At 40.8% G+C, this 14,766-nt stretch overlaps 1 protein-coding gene across 4 annotated transcripts in view; it reads left to right on the top strand.

Annotated features, from left to right (window-relative positions):
- The window catches only part of Slc24a2 (solute carrier family 24 member 2), a 258,730-nt gene that overhangs the window by 155,301 nt on the left and 88,663 nt on the right, over positions 1-14,766 (top strand). For 2 of the 4 annotated variants that reach the window (XM_031377816.1, XM_031377817.1), the window contains exons 3-4: positions 7,880-7,918; positions 10,698-10,806. In XM_031377816.1, the coding sequence (XP_031233676.1) occupies positions 7,880-7,918; positions 10,698-10,806 (148 nt within the window). Of the gene's footprint in view, positions 1-7,879; positions 7,973-10,697; positions 10,807-14,766 lie in introns of all 4 variants that reach the window. The other 2 variants (XM_031377815.1, XM_031377814.1) reach the window with 1 other exon arrangement.

Here is a 14,766-nt window from a genome sequence, read left to right as displayed (position 1 = left end):
TCAATTGAGGAACTCCAAATGGCTGAGAAGCACCTAAAGAAATGTTCGACATCCTTAGTCATCAGGGACATGCAAATATAACTTAATTTTAAGTGATGTAACTACAACTGGCTCTTTCTCTTGTAATTTTATAATAACATATACTAAAGTGTGAGGTTCATAACGACAATGACTCTTGTCAGTTTTGCTCACACCTGAATTCCTAAAACCTAGAAAACAGCCTGGCATGATATATAAGAGTGAAGTAACTATTACCAGATAGTGTTAAATGAATGAATAGCTGTCTCTATTCACATCTTAGTATTCGGTAAGTATATCTCCTATACTACATAGAGATCCTGAGACTGATAGAGGCTGGGTGGGTTTGTCCAAGGTCCCATGGCCAGTGAGTGCCTGGCAAAGCCATGACCTGAGCTCATGTTTCCAATATTAAGGCTGACTATTTCATTTTCTGAGCTTTTGTGGAGATCCAGAGTATTTACCAGAAATTAACTGAAGAATCGACACCCATGTCCTTCTAAATAAACAGCACACAGAACAGGATCTGCTCCTGGCCACAAGGTGAGCAAAGCCACCAGACAGCCCCAATTCCTACCTGTTGCTGAGTTATTGAGTCCTAATACAAGTCAAGTTGAAGTATAAAGGACATTTGCACCTGTTACATTGTGAAGGTCATAAAAAGTACCTCTATGACCCTCCAGAGACAGAAATTGCATTTAAAAAACACTGACAGTTGTGAATGAGTCTAAATTACAATTCTGGAAGAGACAAATGACCACAAAATTAACTTCTATACTTTCTCTACTCTCAAGCACTTGCTCACAATTCCCAACAAAACAAATGTGTACATAATGAATACAAATAAAATCTGTCATCATAAATTCCCAACAATTGCTTGGCATCATCTGGCTTTCATTAGAAGTCCAAGTTCATAAACAGTTCTTAATATTTTCATTGCGTTTGAAGCTCTGTTGGTTGCCGCTTTCTTCCCACTGGTTATTGTAAAGAAAATTCCACTTCCTTGTTTTCCAACACTCGAGAAAGCTCCAAAGCCCAGCTACCTGAGCTTTGCCATGCACTCACTGGCCATGGGACCTTGGACAAACCCACCCAGCCTCTATCAGTCTCGGGATCTTTATGTAGTATCGGAGATATTATTTTAATGATTCAGTAAGGTATTTCTTATACATTTGGCATATACTGTGCTTTCCATAAATCATACCTGTTTTCACTGAAGGGTGCCTGATTTGTATAACATAATTTTTGTCTAGCACTAGCATTTAATGGATTTAAAAAAGTAACCAGGGCTGGGAAAATGGCTCAGTTGGTAAAGTGCTTGCTGCACAACCATGAAGACCTGAGTTTAGATCCCTAACACCCATGTGAAGCAGGAACATAGCAGCCTGCATATCAGCACTGGGGGTGTGGAAACAGAAGGAACCCTGAAGCTCACTGGCCAGCTAATCACTGAGAGATCCTGACACAAAAACTGAGATCAGAAAGTCATAGTAGAAAGACACCTTGTGTGAAATCTAGTCATACAACCACATGTATGCACCATCTGTATGCACATGTGGGCAAACACATCACACACACACACACACACACACACACACACACACACACACACACACCACATCCTCTGTCCTAAAAAGAAGGAATGCAGGGGCCCAGCTCAGTGGTAAAGGATTTGTCAAGCATGTGTGAGGACTTTTATCAGCAGCACTACAAAGGGACAACATAAAGTGGTGGAGACAGTATATGGATGGGTTTTGGGTTCCTCACTAGTCAAGGCCAATGTTCATGCTTCATACCAGACCAACACTAATAGACTATGTTTGGTTGGCATATCAAAATTGTTCATTAGCAATTATGAGAATTGCTCAAACAATACAATAAAGTAAATAAGCAGCATCTGGATCTTGCAGAAGAAGGCAAGAGACAGCAATGGTAGATGGACTGTTAATTTCCTAAATTAAATGACTTGGCATTGGTGCTACATATCCTGAGCACAGAAACAGCCTGAGGCCCTTCCTGCCTCTCACTCTCCATTTGTAAAACACATATTACTGACTTCCATGTACCTACTTAATAAGAAAGATTAAGTAGTCATTGAAGAAGTGGATCTAAATAATCAGCATGACTATTAATTTAGCCAGTGTCACAGGCAGCTGGGGAGCTTCACTTACTGACACGGAAGCAATAGCCCCTGTCCCACCTGAATGGTTCACTCAAGCATACTACCTAGTTGCAGTTTAAGTGGCCACTGTCAGGAACAGTGAAAGCACAGAGGTGAAGCCTATCCACAAAGATATTACAACTTCTGCTACTTGGGAGGCTCTGTGGAGGAGCTGGGTACAGATGTACCCGATATAGCTTGTCAGTTCTGTGAGAGGTATTTAAAGAAGTCCTATTTAAAGGTTGGCACGGATGTGCCAGTGGAGTGTATGAGATGACTATTTGGTAAGCAAGAATAAAATATTAAGATGACTTCTATTTATTTATATCTTCCAAGAAAGAGAGTCACCCAGATGGTTCACCAGGTAAAGATGCTTACACCAACTTTGATCGCTTGACTTCAGTCCCAGTATTGAAGTTAAAAAAATGGTCTATCACAGGTTGTCTTCATACCTTCACACTTGAGCTATAGCATGTGCGTACATACACAACAATAATTATTTAAGAGTAAAGAACTCAGTCTATGCTTACCTATTAGTTGTTAGTGACAGATGACAGATAGTGATATACAATAGAATAGGACAATGACAGGTAGGTAGGTAGGTAGATAGATAGATAGATAGATAGATAGATAGATAGATAGATAGATAGATAGATAGGTGGATGGATGGATGGATGGATGGATGGATGGATGGATGGATGGATGGATGGATAGGTGACAGGTAGATATAAGTGTAGATGTTTAAGAGTCAATGTCCATAATTGTTCTGAATGCTTCTGATAATCATGTATGATCAACAGTTTGTAACATTGATCATACACAATTATATAAGTTCATCAGTAATAGTCCAGGTCTGTATGCTGACATTACTCTCGTGCCAGCCTTACTTACTGATCATCCCCAAATTACATTTCCTAATGATCTTAATAGAGAGTACAGGCCATGCCTCTTCTCACCTTCTAGCATAGGAATCTGCCCTCCTACATGGTAATCTTCTTTCCAAGTTGTGAAGGGACTTTTACCTCTGTTAGCCAAATCATGGTGATAGAGAGCACTCCATGCTTGCCTGTATTAGACACATTCACAGGACATCTGTATGTGGACTGGCTTCTATCATGTAGGAACCTCTAATCCAGAAACCAGCCAGAGAAGGAAGATGCTCTATTAGAGTCTGAACTTGGAATGGACTCTCAGCTTTCTGATCTCATACTCCCTTTCCCACTCATGGGAGCAGTATCCTCCAAGGGAAAGTGTCATAGAACACTCAGATTTTGAAATTCTTTGGGTTCGGACCTGCATTCTATCTTCTCTCAGTCTTCCACCTCCTGAGAGCCTGAGAGTACAGAAGATATGAGCAACTGACCTCACCTTGCCCATGCTATGTCCTCCAGAAGGTACAGAGATGAGTTCAGGGGCCAAGTCAAGGAAATAGAATCAGTTGTATTATCTCCTTCCACAGATGCCAAACTGGGACATGCCTAAGTGGTCTTGCCTAGATTACTACTTAAGTCACCTCCCTCTACCCTCATCAATGAATATGTCTGCTTCCCATAGAAGCCACCCTACTTCCAAGTCTGATTCATGGCCTTAACTACTTGAAGCTGTTATCCCTTGTCTCGTCGCAGTACTTTTACAACAGCACTGTATTCTTATCCCCATTTCACAGGTGGAGAAGCAAAAGAACAGAACAATTAGGTCACCTCCTCAAGGACATGTAGCTGAGAAGAGGCAAAAACCCAATCCCCAACACTGGCCCTGACTTCCATGTGACCCTTCTCAGCTGACATGATTTCTTCTCTTGATCAATGATCCTTAAAAAGAATGTTCTTTAACTTTCCTCAATTTATCTTCTACTCACTCCATTCAGTATTTCTTTCTACTGTTTTCAGATCTCTTTCTACTGCCCCAAATATTTCATGAAGATGGAAATGATCTATCCAGACAAATGATTGAAAGGCTTTGCTTCTGGACCCTGAGCTTCTTTGATAACATTTCCTACTTGGGTCATTCTGAGCCTTTCTCCCATCTGATGTCTCCATAAAGCAGAACTATGACAGGGATAGTCCATCATCCTGCGCTACCAGCTTCAGTCACCCTTCTTTTTCTTACTTCCCTGAAGGATTAACAGAGATTGTGACCTGAGTACACAGTCCAAAATCATCTGGATGTTCATCTCTTCTTTCTCTCACTAAGCAACTGTTTAACTTCCCCTCTGAGGAATATGCTGGCACCTCATAATAAGAGGGATTAAGAAATGGTCTTCTGTCTAGAGGGGTAGGGGATTCTTTCCTTCCTAATTTTACATTTGAGGTTTTGTACCTGTTTCCATATCTTCCCGATAGGCTTTAACCTATATCTGAGAAAGATGATTTAAATGTTTTTATTACAGAAAAGTACATTGACAGAAAAAGGATACACCATTTTTAATGAATGTCATTCAGTCAAGTCTCCTCTCACTCAATCCTGGGATGTTAAAATTAATTCCAGTTCAATATAAGATGTGCATTTTAATTACTAGAATATCTGGCTTGGGTCACATTTATGTCCAAAAGAAAAAAGGAAAAAAAAACTTTGTTTGTCTATATGTCCTTCATTTACAGTGCTGCCTGGTACATTTCAAAGGGCATGGTAGAAGGTTTTGGAAATAGAAGTTAATGATTGCTGCTGCAGCATTCAAACAGCTCCTATGTACCTCTGTCCTGTGCCCAGCCACTAACTGGGAAAACCACCTCTCATTTTCCAGACTTGTCTGTCGGCATCTGAAGCCTTCTCATGGTGACTCACTTAGTTGTATAATTTGCAGGTAATTTCAAGCCAGAGTGAACCACAGGCATGTCTCACTGTGTGGTCCAAAGCAGCTGGACTACTCAATATTTGCCTCATTTTCACATGCCAGGAAAAGAGCAGGCAGCAGTAATGCTGTGTACAAAGGTACATCAAAACTGCATGTGCCATCCAGTGAAGCTGTTTCCCAGCCAAAGACTTCCCAGGTCAAATGCAAAAAAAAAGGAGACAATTTAAAGACTTGAGGAGGATTCTATCTAAAATTCTTCCAAACAGTTATAGGTTTCATTATCTGGGGGCAGAGCACTTTCAAAATAATTATAAGTAGCTAACAAAATTACCATGTGTAAGTAGCGTTTTTCTCTAAGAAAGATACCAGATACTGCAGAATCTCAGTTGCTCACATTCAACATAGTCACCACATGGCTAATGTGGGGTAAAGATGGAGAAGCCCATTTACATTGAATAAAAAAATTGAATTGCAGAATTCTGTCTGACCCTGGCCTGGTTGGGTCCTATTACTATATGAGAGAGGGGTCTTCTTTGATCACCAGAGCCCCAGCCTAGGACCCTTCAATAAGCCCTTTAGAGAGCATCTTTAATAATCTGGAGAATTCTTGTGAGTACTGAAGACTGGCTGAACAGACCTCTCCTGTATGTGGTACAACCTCTGAACTGACCTCAGAATTGGAGCTTTCAAAATAGTGCAGTCCAAATCGATAGTATCGATATATTATCGAGAGATAATATTAAAATTATTTTAATATTAGTGTTAAAAATTTAGATTATTTTCTAAAAGCCACAATAAGAACACCAAGATTGAAGTCTTACTAATCTTTGACATCGAATACAATAAATTTCTCAGGCGCTCATGACCTTGAAAATAACTCTGAGACACTAAAGTCAACCCAATTAAAGCCCCTCTACTTTTGAACTCTAAACTCAATCAGGAGCCCACTGCCAGGATCAGGAGCCTAAGCAAGGTGAGCACTAGAAATCACTCAGGGTGGAAGGTAGTCTTTATCACATGTCACACCTCTCATCAGACAACATAAGAGCAGCAGGTCAGGGCAGACAGGCTCACTGGCCATTGGTGTGTCACCTGCATTTATATGCTGTAACCTGATGCATATTTACATCTGCAAATCACAGAAAGAAAATAAACTAATGATCTCAACTTCTGTTGATATTAACCAGTAGTAACACATCTTGGAAAGGCTGCCGACCTTTCTCTGTAGTCTTTGTTCTTTGCAGAATCTGTGTGCTAGGCCTTCAGCTTACTTATTTTATGATCCTTCTAGCCTGTAAAAGGGGAAAAAAAAAATCACTGGAGTACAATTTTTTTCCTTTTATTCAGACCCAGATATATAGTTTTGAATTTTTTTTTCTTCCTCAAATAATTTTGTTGCATACATTTTTAAAACTTGAGACTATCAGCTGAGGATTTTTCCTCTTCTGAAGCCCACCCTGTATCCTCCCTCCTCGCTCTATTCTCTCATATTCTGTGGTATCTCTGGGATATCAGTCTAGCTCACAGTTATTTGCTTCCCATTTAGCCACAAGGTATAAATTTGCTAACTGTAAAGGTGTGCTCTGACAGCTGGTCTCAATGTATGTCCAAAGGCTAAGCTGGCTACACTAGAAAATTTCCCCAGAGAGGTACTCTGTAAAATGTGGATCCGTTTGTTAAGCCATCTGATAAGAACAAAGAACCTACCTTAGAGAAATGGGCTCCCAGGGTGCCTCCCGGAGCAGAGAGAGAAATCAGAAGACGATTTCCGGTCCACTTCCGTTTCCAAGTTTGTCCTTGGGAACTAGGATATCAGAGATATTTTCCTGTGATATTTTTCAAGAAGCTACTGAGTGTTAACCCCCCAAGGAAGATGCTCTAGCAAGTTTGGTGATGCCTGCAGGCTGTGCTGGGAAGTATCGCCAACCCAGAACTTGTCTGTCTGTGTCTGACACACACAAGTTCTACATGGATCTAATGCTTGGAAACAGAAGGAAACATACATTACATATATGATTCCAGGGTCCAAAAAGGCATCTCAACAAAATTAAAGATTATTAAATATTTGATTAAATGTCTAAAATAGTCAAATCAACCTTATAATGTACCAAATTTATGTGTCTTAAAAATAATATCACACATTGGGCTGGAGAAATGGATTAGCCTAGAAAGATGACTCAACTGTTAAGAGCACTGGCCGTTCTTCCAGAAGTCCCCAGTTCAGTCCTGAGCACCCACATTGGGTGATAATCCTGGTCTCTGATCCAGCAGCTTAATTTCTTCAGGTATTAGTTCACTCACTATATGTGAAGCAATGGATATAAACTCCTTCCAGAACATGGAAAGTGACATGTCCCTGTAATCCCCTCACCCAGAAATAACCGTTCACAACACTAATTCTTACAGAATCTTTTCCTTTACATGCACTATTACTTTGAAGAAATGAAGTATTAACTATAATTTTTAAAATATTTTTTGCACTTAATATATTTTCCATTTCAGTATGTTTGAATTCATTTCATCTATTTTAATGATTACATAGTGTTCCATTACATGAATGAGCCATAATTGTTTTCATTGCTTTTTATTACTGGACATCATAGTTGGGCATTCAAGTTTGACTTTTCAAGGGAATGAGTCACATCACATGTCTAAATAAGCCATTAATATTGACTAGAGATAGATATTGTGTGTGCCTGTTTTGACTTAACTAAACTAAACTCCTTCCAGAACATGGAAAGGGACATGTCCCTGTAATCCCCTCACCCAGAAATAACCGTTTTTACTCATACCAGGAGTAGAGATAGCCATCTCTGTACTGGTGATTGTTATTAAATGTAAAGCCTGTGTGGAATTTGTTATTTATTTCTTTGTCTTTTGTCTTTTCCTTTTTTTCTTTTATGCAGTCACCTACAGCTGGGGACAAGGAAGAACCGACTTTACCGGTAGGGAGCAGTAGCCCTGCCTGTTCCTGTGCCAGTGAAGAGTGTGTAGCAGAGGTGGGGAGGGAGCTCTATGCTTGCAAATCTTCCTCTCCCTTGGAATACTTGTGGTTTGATACACTGGAGGGAGGGGATGTATTTCTGTCCTACGATTAACAACAAATAACTCTGGCATTAATTCACAAACTATTTTTGATCTTATGTTTCAAAATTTTTAATTCTTTCTTCCATTGGACATGAACTTTTGTACATGTCGAAGGGGTAAGAAATGTCTGAATTACATTCCAAGGGATGTTGGCTGATACCTGGGCACAGTGTGGAATCCACTTGAGAACTGTTTTCTTTGTGTGTCTGCATGCAACATCCTGTTTGAAAAAAAATGCTGCATGTGATGTATATATTCAGTATATCCAACCCTGCCTAAAAAAAATGCTTAATGTCTTCAAAGCATAGACGTAATTCAAGTCTAAAGAAGATACCCACAACAGAGTTCTTGAGGTTTTCCAGAATAACAGCCACAGTATCCATGATTATAAGGACAAATGATTAGCAGTGGCCACATTTTCAGTTGCTTTCTAATTAACACATGGCATTTCATATTGTGCTGCCTGGCAAGGAAATAACCTTGTGAGTTTTTGTGTTCAACAAACAGTTACTGCATTTCCATTGGATTTAAGCCTGCTACCTTTGCCCCTAGAATGTTGATCCGTATCCTCTATAACTAAATGCCATGCTGCATTTTAAAATGTTGCAGGCTTTTACGGTTGAAAAGGATGGTCATGAAAATATTTGTGACCCTGTAAATACTTCCCCCCATCACTGAGCACCCAGAGGATACACTAAACTCAAGACCAAGATACAGCTCCAACTCCAGGCTGCCTTTGAAGAGCTCAGAATGTTTTTCATCACTGAAACACAGATATTTTCCTTCATTCATCTTCAAACTCTGCTGGTTGGGAATACAGCTTTAATAGAACATCAATTATAATAAAACCAATGTTGATTTCTCATTACATTACATACTGAGACTTTACCCATACTTCAGTCCTGCAACCAGTTATAGGTTTGCCACCAAATTATTGAACCATAACCCTTAATAAGAACCTTCTGAAGTAAAAGACATAAGGTCAATAACTTGGAAATACAGCCAAAATGGTCAAAATTACCATAATTCTTTCGTGTTACACTGGGTTGATGGCTGACATAAGTCTGAGGTTCTCAATGAGTTGTTCTAGAAAATATCAGCCTATCCAAATGTGTTTAAATATGGAGTCTTTTATGGGAAATCTATGATAGAGAAGTTTGGAAGACTTGGTTAAAATGTTTTCATTTTAATTTTTAACTGAAATAAAATCAGAAGATAAGTTTTAATTTTACCAGACCACAGAAAATTTCCAAAATGTGAAGATTTTGGACCAAGTTCAATTTAAAAAAAAAAAAGTAATATTAAGTCAGGCATGGTAGTGCACACCTTTAATCCTAGTACTCAGGAGGAAGAAGCAGGCAGATCTCTGTGAGTTCAAAGCCAGCCTGGGCTACATAGGGAATTCCAGTACCTTCATAGCTACACAGTGAGACCCTGCCTCAAAAATATTAATAATAATAATAATAATAAACCAAAAAAAGAAAATATTCTATTTATAGCAGCCCTCCTCCCTAAGACTGTTGACAAGGCATGGCTGCCTCTGAAAATCTTCCCCTGCGCCCAATACCACAAAGTCAACCTTCTCGTCAGACTGGTTTTTTTTTTTTTTTGGTTTGTTTTTTGTTTTTGTTTTTGTTTTGTCTTTGTTTTGTTTTTGTTTTTGAGACAGGGTTTCTCTGAGTAGCCCTGGCTGTCCTGGAACTCACTCTGTAGACCAGGCTGGCCTTGAACTCAGAAATCCGCCTGCCTCTGCCTCCCAAGTGCTGGGATTAAAGGTGTGCGCCACCACCGCCTGGCAAAGTCAACCTTCTCAACAGAGAAGGAAGTCATTTCTAGGCAGAATTAAATAGCTGCCCAAATGAAGAGCCCTCAAGTGACTTCTGTTTGATTGAAAACTGATTACTTTAAAAAGAAGAAGTAAGAGCTTGTTGGTAACCTCATCTATGAAGTTCATTTGGTGTCCTCATATCTCAGATCCAGTTATTGGAGCAAAAGATCACAGCTCATAGGACTCTGTGCCAAGGAGGTGTCCTGGAAACCACAAGTGGAAACTCTGTCTTTTAGGTTCTCACATAACATGGACCACAGAACTTTCTGGATCCAAGGATAGATATAGGAACCACAGAAAACATGAAAGATTATATGGGTGTAGATGAGTCCATGGACATAGATACAGAGAAACAAAGATCTCACTGACAGGACACACAATCCAAAAATTTAAAGACTATGCATTAGGTTATAAAGAGTCTTTAAGAAAAGCAACCCTGGAATCCATGCCTCCATCCAACACCTCATTTTACTACTCAGAGACTTCATGGTCTACCTAATGTTGGTCCTAACAATATCAATCTCGTGAGTCTCATCCTGAGAATGTGAAGCATGCCAAACATTGCCTGCCTTGTACTAACTTCTTAACTTCTGTTTAAAAGGGGTGATGTGGGGGCTGGGCAAAATTGATTCATTTAATAGAAAAGCTATTTCCTTGGAATGTTTGAAACATTCTTTGAAATTCTTTGGTTTAACTGTGTGTGACTTTGTAACAGAAAGGAGTGACCATAGACTAAATGACACTCCTCTCTGTGATGCACTCGACATTCATTCCTGAAAACTAACAGCATCTTTGGTTTCTCTATTCAGACGAAACCGCGCCTCCAGCGAGGTGGAAGCTCTGCCTCCCTCCACAACAGTCTCATGAGGAATAGCATCTTCCAGCTCATGATACACACCCTTGACCCACTCGCTGAAGGTAATCGTCAGGCTTTGGTTTGGGAGCATCGCTTTGGGGGAGAGGAGGCTGTCGAAGAGTTTGCTTCAAAAACAGCATATGTGTGCTGAGTTCACTCACAACTGTCAAACTCCTCTTGGTTAGCATCACCAGATGAAGCCTTGACTCTCCCATGTGCTTCATTCATTACTGCTTAGCTCCCGGCAGGGTGGATTTAGGACAGGAGTAGAATATGAGTTCCGCGTGCTTATTCTGTCTTTTGATGTCTCTGGCACAAACACCGTTTCTTATGAGGCGGGGGACAGAAAGGTCTCCATCTGTTTAGTATTTCCCTTTATCACTTCCAAAGCAAAGTTGTGTGTGAAGATAAATTGTATAGCTTTAAAAAAAAAACGAATAAAGAACTATATTCCAGGGAAGGGCTGTGAATGGTTTGGAGGAAGGTGTCTCTGAATATCGGTGAAATGGTACTATTTTTTGGCAGTTGGGTAGGGACAGCATCCATCCAAAGAGCCTATCATAACTTCTTGGGACCAGTAATTGGAGACCCAAAAGACCTGGTTCGCCTCCCAGAGTGACTGTAAGAGCCATTGCAAAGAATCCAATAGTATACCATTCCAGTTTTACTGAGTCACAAAGCCAAAAATACTTTATGTCTTCAATTGCATAAGTATCCTAAAAAATGATATTTGTAGTAGATAGATATCTAGTATAGCTAAATAAGTAACTGGAGCTCTGCCACAAGCAAAGAGTTCAGATATAACTAAGTCTATCCTTCCACCCCTGGGTCTTGTCGTCTTACTGAAGCTAACAGGGATGGTGGGAAGAGTAGACTAAGTAGGCACATGTCACAGAACAGACACGAGATCTGATTGTCAGTCATATTGCATATATCAGAGTTCTCACCAAAAAAAAAAAAAAAAAAAAAAAAAAAAAAAAAAAAAAAAAAAAAAAAAAAACTCTGATAAGGTTTTTCCAAGCTAGAGGCACTTAGCTTGAAAACTAAGAGAGACTTAACATGCTATAAATGACAGCGAGGGACCCAAAGACCAGCTCCTCAGACCCTGACTGCTCCATTGGACACAAGCCTCTCACTCAGAATAATAGGTGGGGACCACAGGTCACATCTCACATTAGAACACAAAGCCTCTCCGTTACAAAGCACTCATACCACCCCTGGACCACTGAGTCGCCATGATGCTCCTTAAGAAATCATGCTGGCACACTGAATGCTTGTGGAGCTTGGGAAAGAGATTCAGAAGATTGCATCCTATGTGTCACTAACTTGTTTTCCTGGTAGTCTCCTCTCTAGCCAACCTCAGAGACTCCTTGCCCTCCTCAGCATTCGTTTTTTCAGTTAGTTGGACGGTGCTGTCATGTGGCTCACTGGATGTTGCAGCCAGAGGACAGGCTGCTTTCGCTTTGGTGGTTTAAGCTCTGAACTTGGAAAAGCATATCCCTTCCTGCTTTTTCCACCAGCTCTACCAGATAGTTGTAAGCCAGGAATGTGGGCTCTCTAGAGTGTTTTACTTATTAGAAGGTGAAGTGGCTTCTTCATGGGCCTGTCAGGCCTGTGATCTGGAAGGCATCACGCAATACTTTCTAGCACAAATCACATTTTGTGAAAGTGACTACTCAGGTATGTTTGTCTCAATAAAGAAATTGCACAGGTTTGAAAAAAGAAAAAGAAAGAAATCATGCTGGTTCTAACTATAGGTGATGCCTGTGCAAACAGCTGAGATACCATTACTCTGTTCACCCAGTGGTCCAGTTAATAAGGGAGTTACATACAGCTAACAGCCTTCTTTTGTTTTCAGGAAAAGGAATGAAGGAATCATTTTCACTTGTTCCCACCTCCTGCCACTATGCAGCCATGTGACTTTGGACAAGTTAGGGTCTCTCTCTAGAACCTACCTTCTTCATCTATTGTAGCACTTTTCTCTATTGGACACTTCAAAGTTGACATGTGACTTTGGGCAAGTTAGGGTCTCTCTCTAGAACCTGCCTTCTTCATCTATTGTAGCACTTTTCTCTATTGGACACTTCAAAGCTGACAAAGCATTCTCACCCCTGTGAATTTATGTCCCGCCACATATTCTCCCTCCATGGAGTATCGTACCCCCAACAGGTCCTAATCATATCTGCTGCCTACCCTTATCCATCATGTTCTTGGAGCCATCTTCCTTCCACTGCAGCTTGAGAGCTGGTCTGCTTGCATAGCCTCCACCTGTTTCCCACACAGCAGTCCAGGTCATCTTTAAAAGTCAACCAGGCTATGGAAACCCCTGCTTAGCAACCTTTAGTGGCTTACCGGGGTTCTTAGGAAAACTATGAAACCCTCTCCTCCCTAGGAATCATGTCTCATTCCAAACTCAGATGGACTGGTTTTGTTTAAGGCACGTGGGGCCTCCATCTTCAGACAGCCACTCTCAACAGTCTCACTGTCTTTACTGTTTCTATCTCCAGAACTTTCTTTCTTCCCCACATCCCTCTCCTACCTCCCCTTGCTCCCCTCCCTTCTACTCTTCAGCCCTCTGACCATCCAGCACAGTTCAGGACCTCCAACCCTCACCTGTGCAGATCCCATTCTTTATGTAACCCATTATAATCTCTGCGGTTGTTTCCTAATGCCCAGGTTCTTGAGAGCATGCGTGCTCTGTCATTCAATAGCAGTCCCCAGAGCCCAGCAGTGCAACCAGCATGACATTGCTACTAAGACTCAGGCAGACCAAGCAACTTGGCCCAAACCATCCACAGTTCTAAAGTCCCCAAAAGCCATTCGGACTTGAGGACCTCAATGAATTGTTCACTGAGTTATTTTGGGACACTATCTCCTCTCCCCTCATTGCCCTGGAGAATCAACCAAGAAAAGAATAGTTGTTTCTGTCATGGCTCTGTCCTAGGCAGCTGACAAGGAATTTAATTTCGACATGGCAGTATTATGTGGTAAAGAGGAAAGGCTCCAGATCTGGATGTTGTGACTCTGATCTCACTTCTACATATACTAACTACATGACCTTGAACAATTTACCTACCTCTCTCTACCTCAGTTTCCTCATCTATAAAAATCAGAGTGTAATAATGTCTATACTGTAAATGTAAGGATTAAAGGCAAATTCGCAGAGAACACAGCACACTGCCAACATGTGAAATGGGTTCAGGGTTCTTCACATATATTATTGTGATGAGCAAGGACAGTGTGTGGCGTTTTTCAACTTTTAGGTATTCAAAGGGAAAACACCTTTCTCCTCTACGCACTGTCCAGCCTGCCTTTCTCCAGTGCCCCAATCCTCCCTCACAGAAACCATGATTTTCAGTTCTTGGGTCCCCTTTCAGAGAAGATCTATCTTAAGTAAATGTGTGTGTCTGTGTGTGTGTGTGTGTGTGTGTGTGTGTGTGTGTGAGAGAGAGAGAGAGAGAGAGAGAGAGAGAGAGAGAGAGAGAGTCTATGTGTATATAAATAAATGTGAATGAGAATGAACGTGTATGTGTATATTTTTGTAAGTGTGTGTGTGTGTGTGTGTGTGTGTGTGTATCTGTATCCACAGGTCTGAGCAGTCTAAATATCTCTTTAGTTGAAGGATTCCGTTTCTGAAAGGACTTGTTTTTGTTTTTCTGCTTAGAGGGGAGGTTGTGTTTTGTTTCTGTGTGATAAGAGAAAGTGAATTTGGGTTGTCTCAGAGTTGGGCCATCAGTGATTTTCCAAAACACCTGGTCCTTGTGGGGCTAAGCTGCAATTAAGCTGTTTGCTCCTGCTGCTCTAACGAGAGACCTTCCGAAGCTGGGCACTGGCTTTCAAGGTGAAACCTCTTCCTGAAAGACAAGGGCTCCCCGAGCTTGAATCTGAGAGGTGCTGAGGACCATAATCAGTTCTGTACTGAGTGATTGGAAAATACAGAAAGCACTTTGATGCTTTAAAATTGCTCCATAGCATACAGACAAGAAAAGCTTCCTGTGATATCACACACACTCACCCCCCCC

Source organism: Mastomys coucha, unplaced genomic scaffold (assembly GCF_008632895.1).
Source record: "Mastomys coucha isolate ucsf_1 unplaced genomic scaffold, UCSF_Mcou_1 pScaffold18, whole genome shotgun sequence".
NCBI classification, from domain to species: Eukaryota; Metazoa; Chordata; class Mammalia; order Rodentia; family Muridae; genus Mastomys; species Mastomys coucha.
The sequence above is the reverse complement of the archived record's forward strand: the minus strand, read 5'-3'. Positions and strand labels throughout refer to the sequence as shown.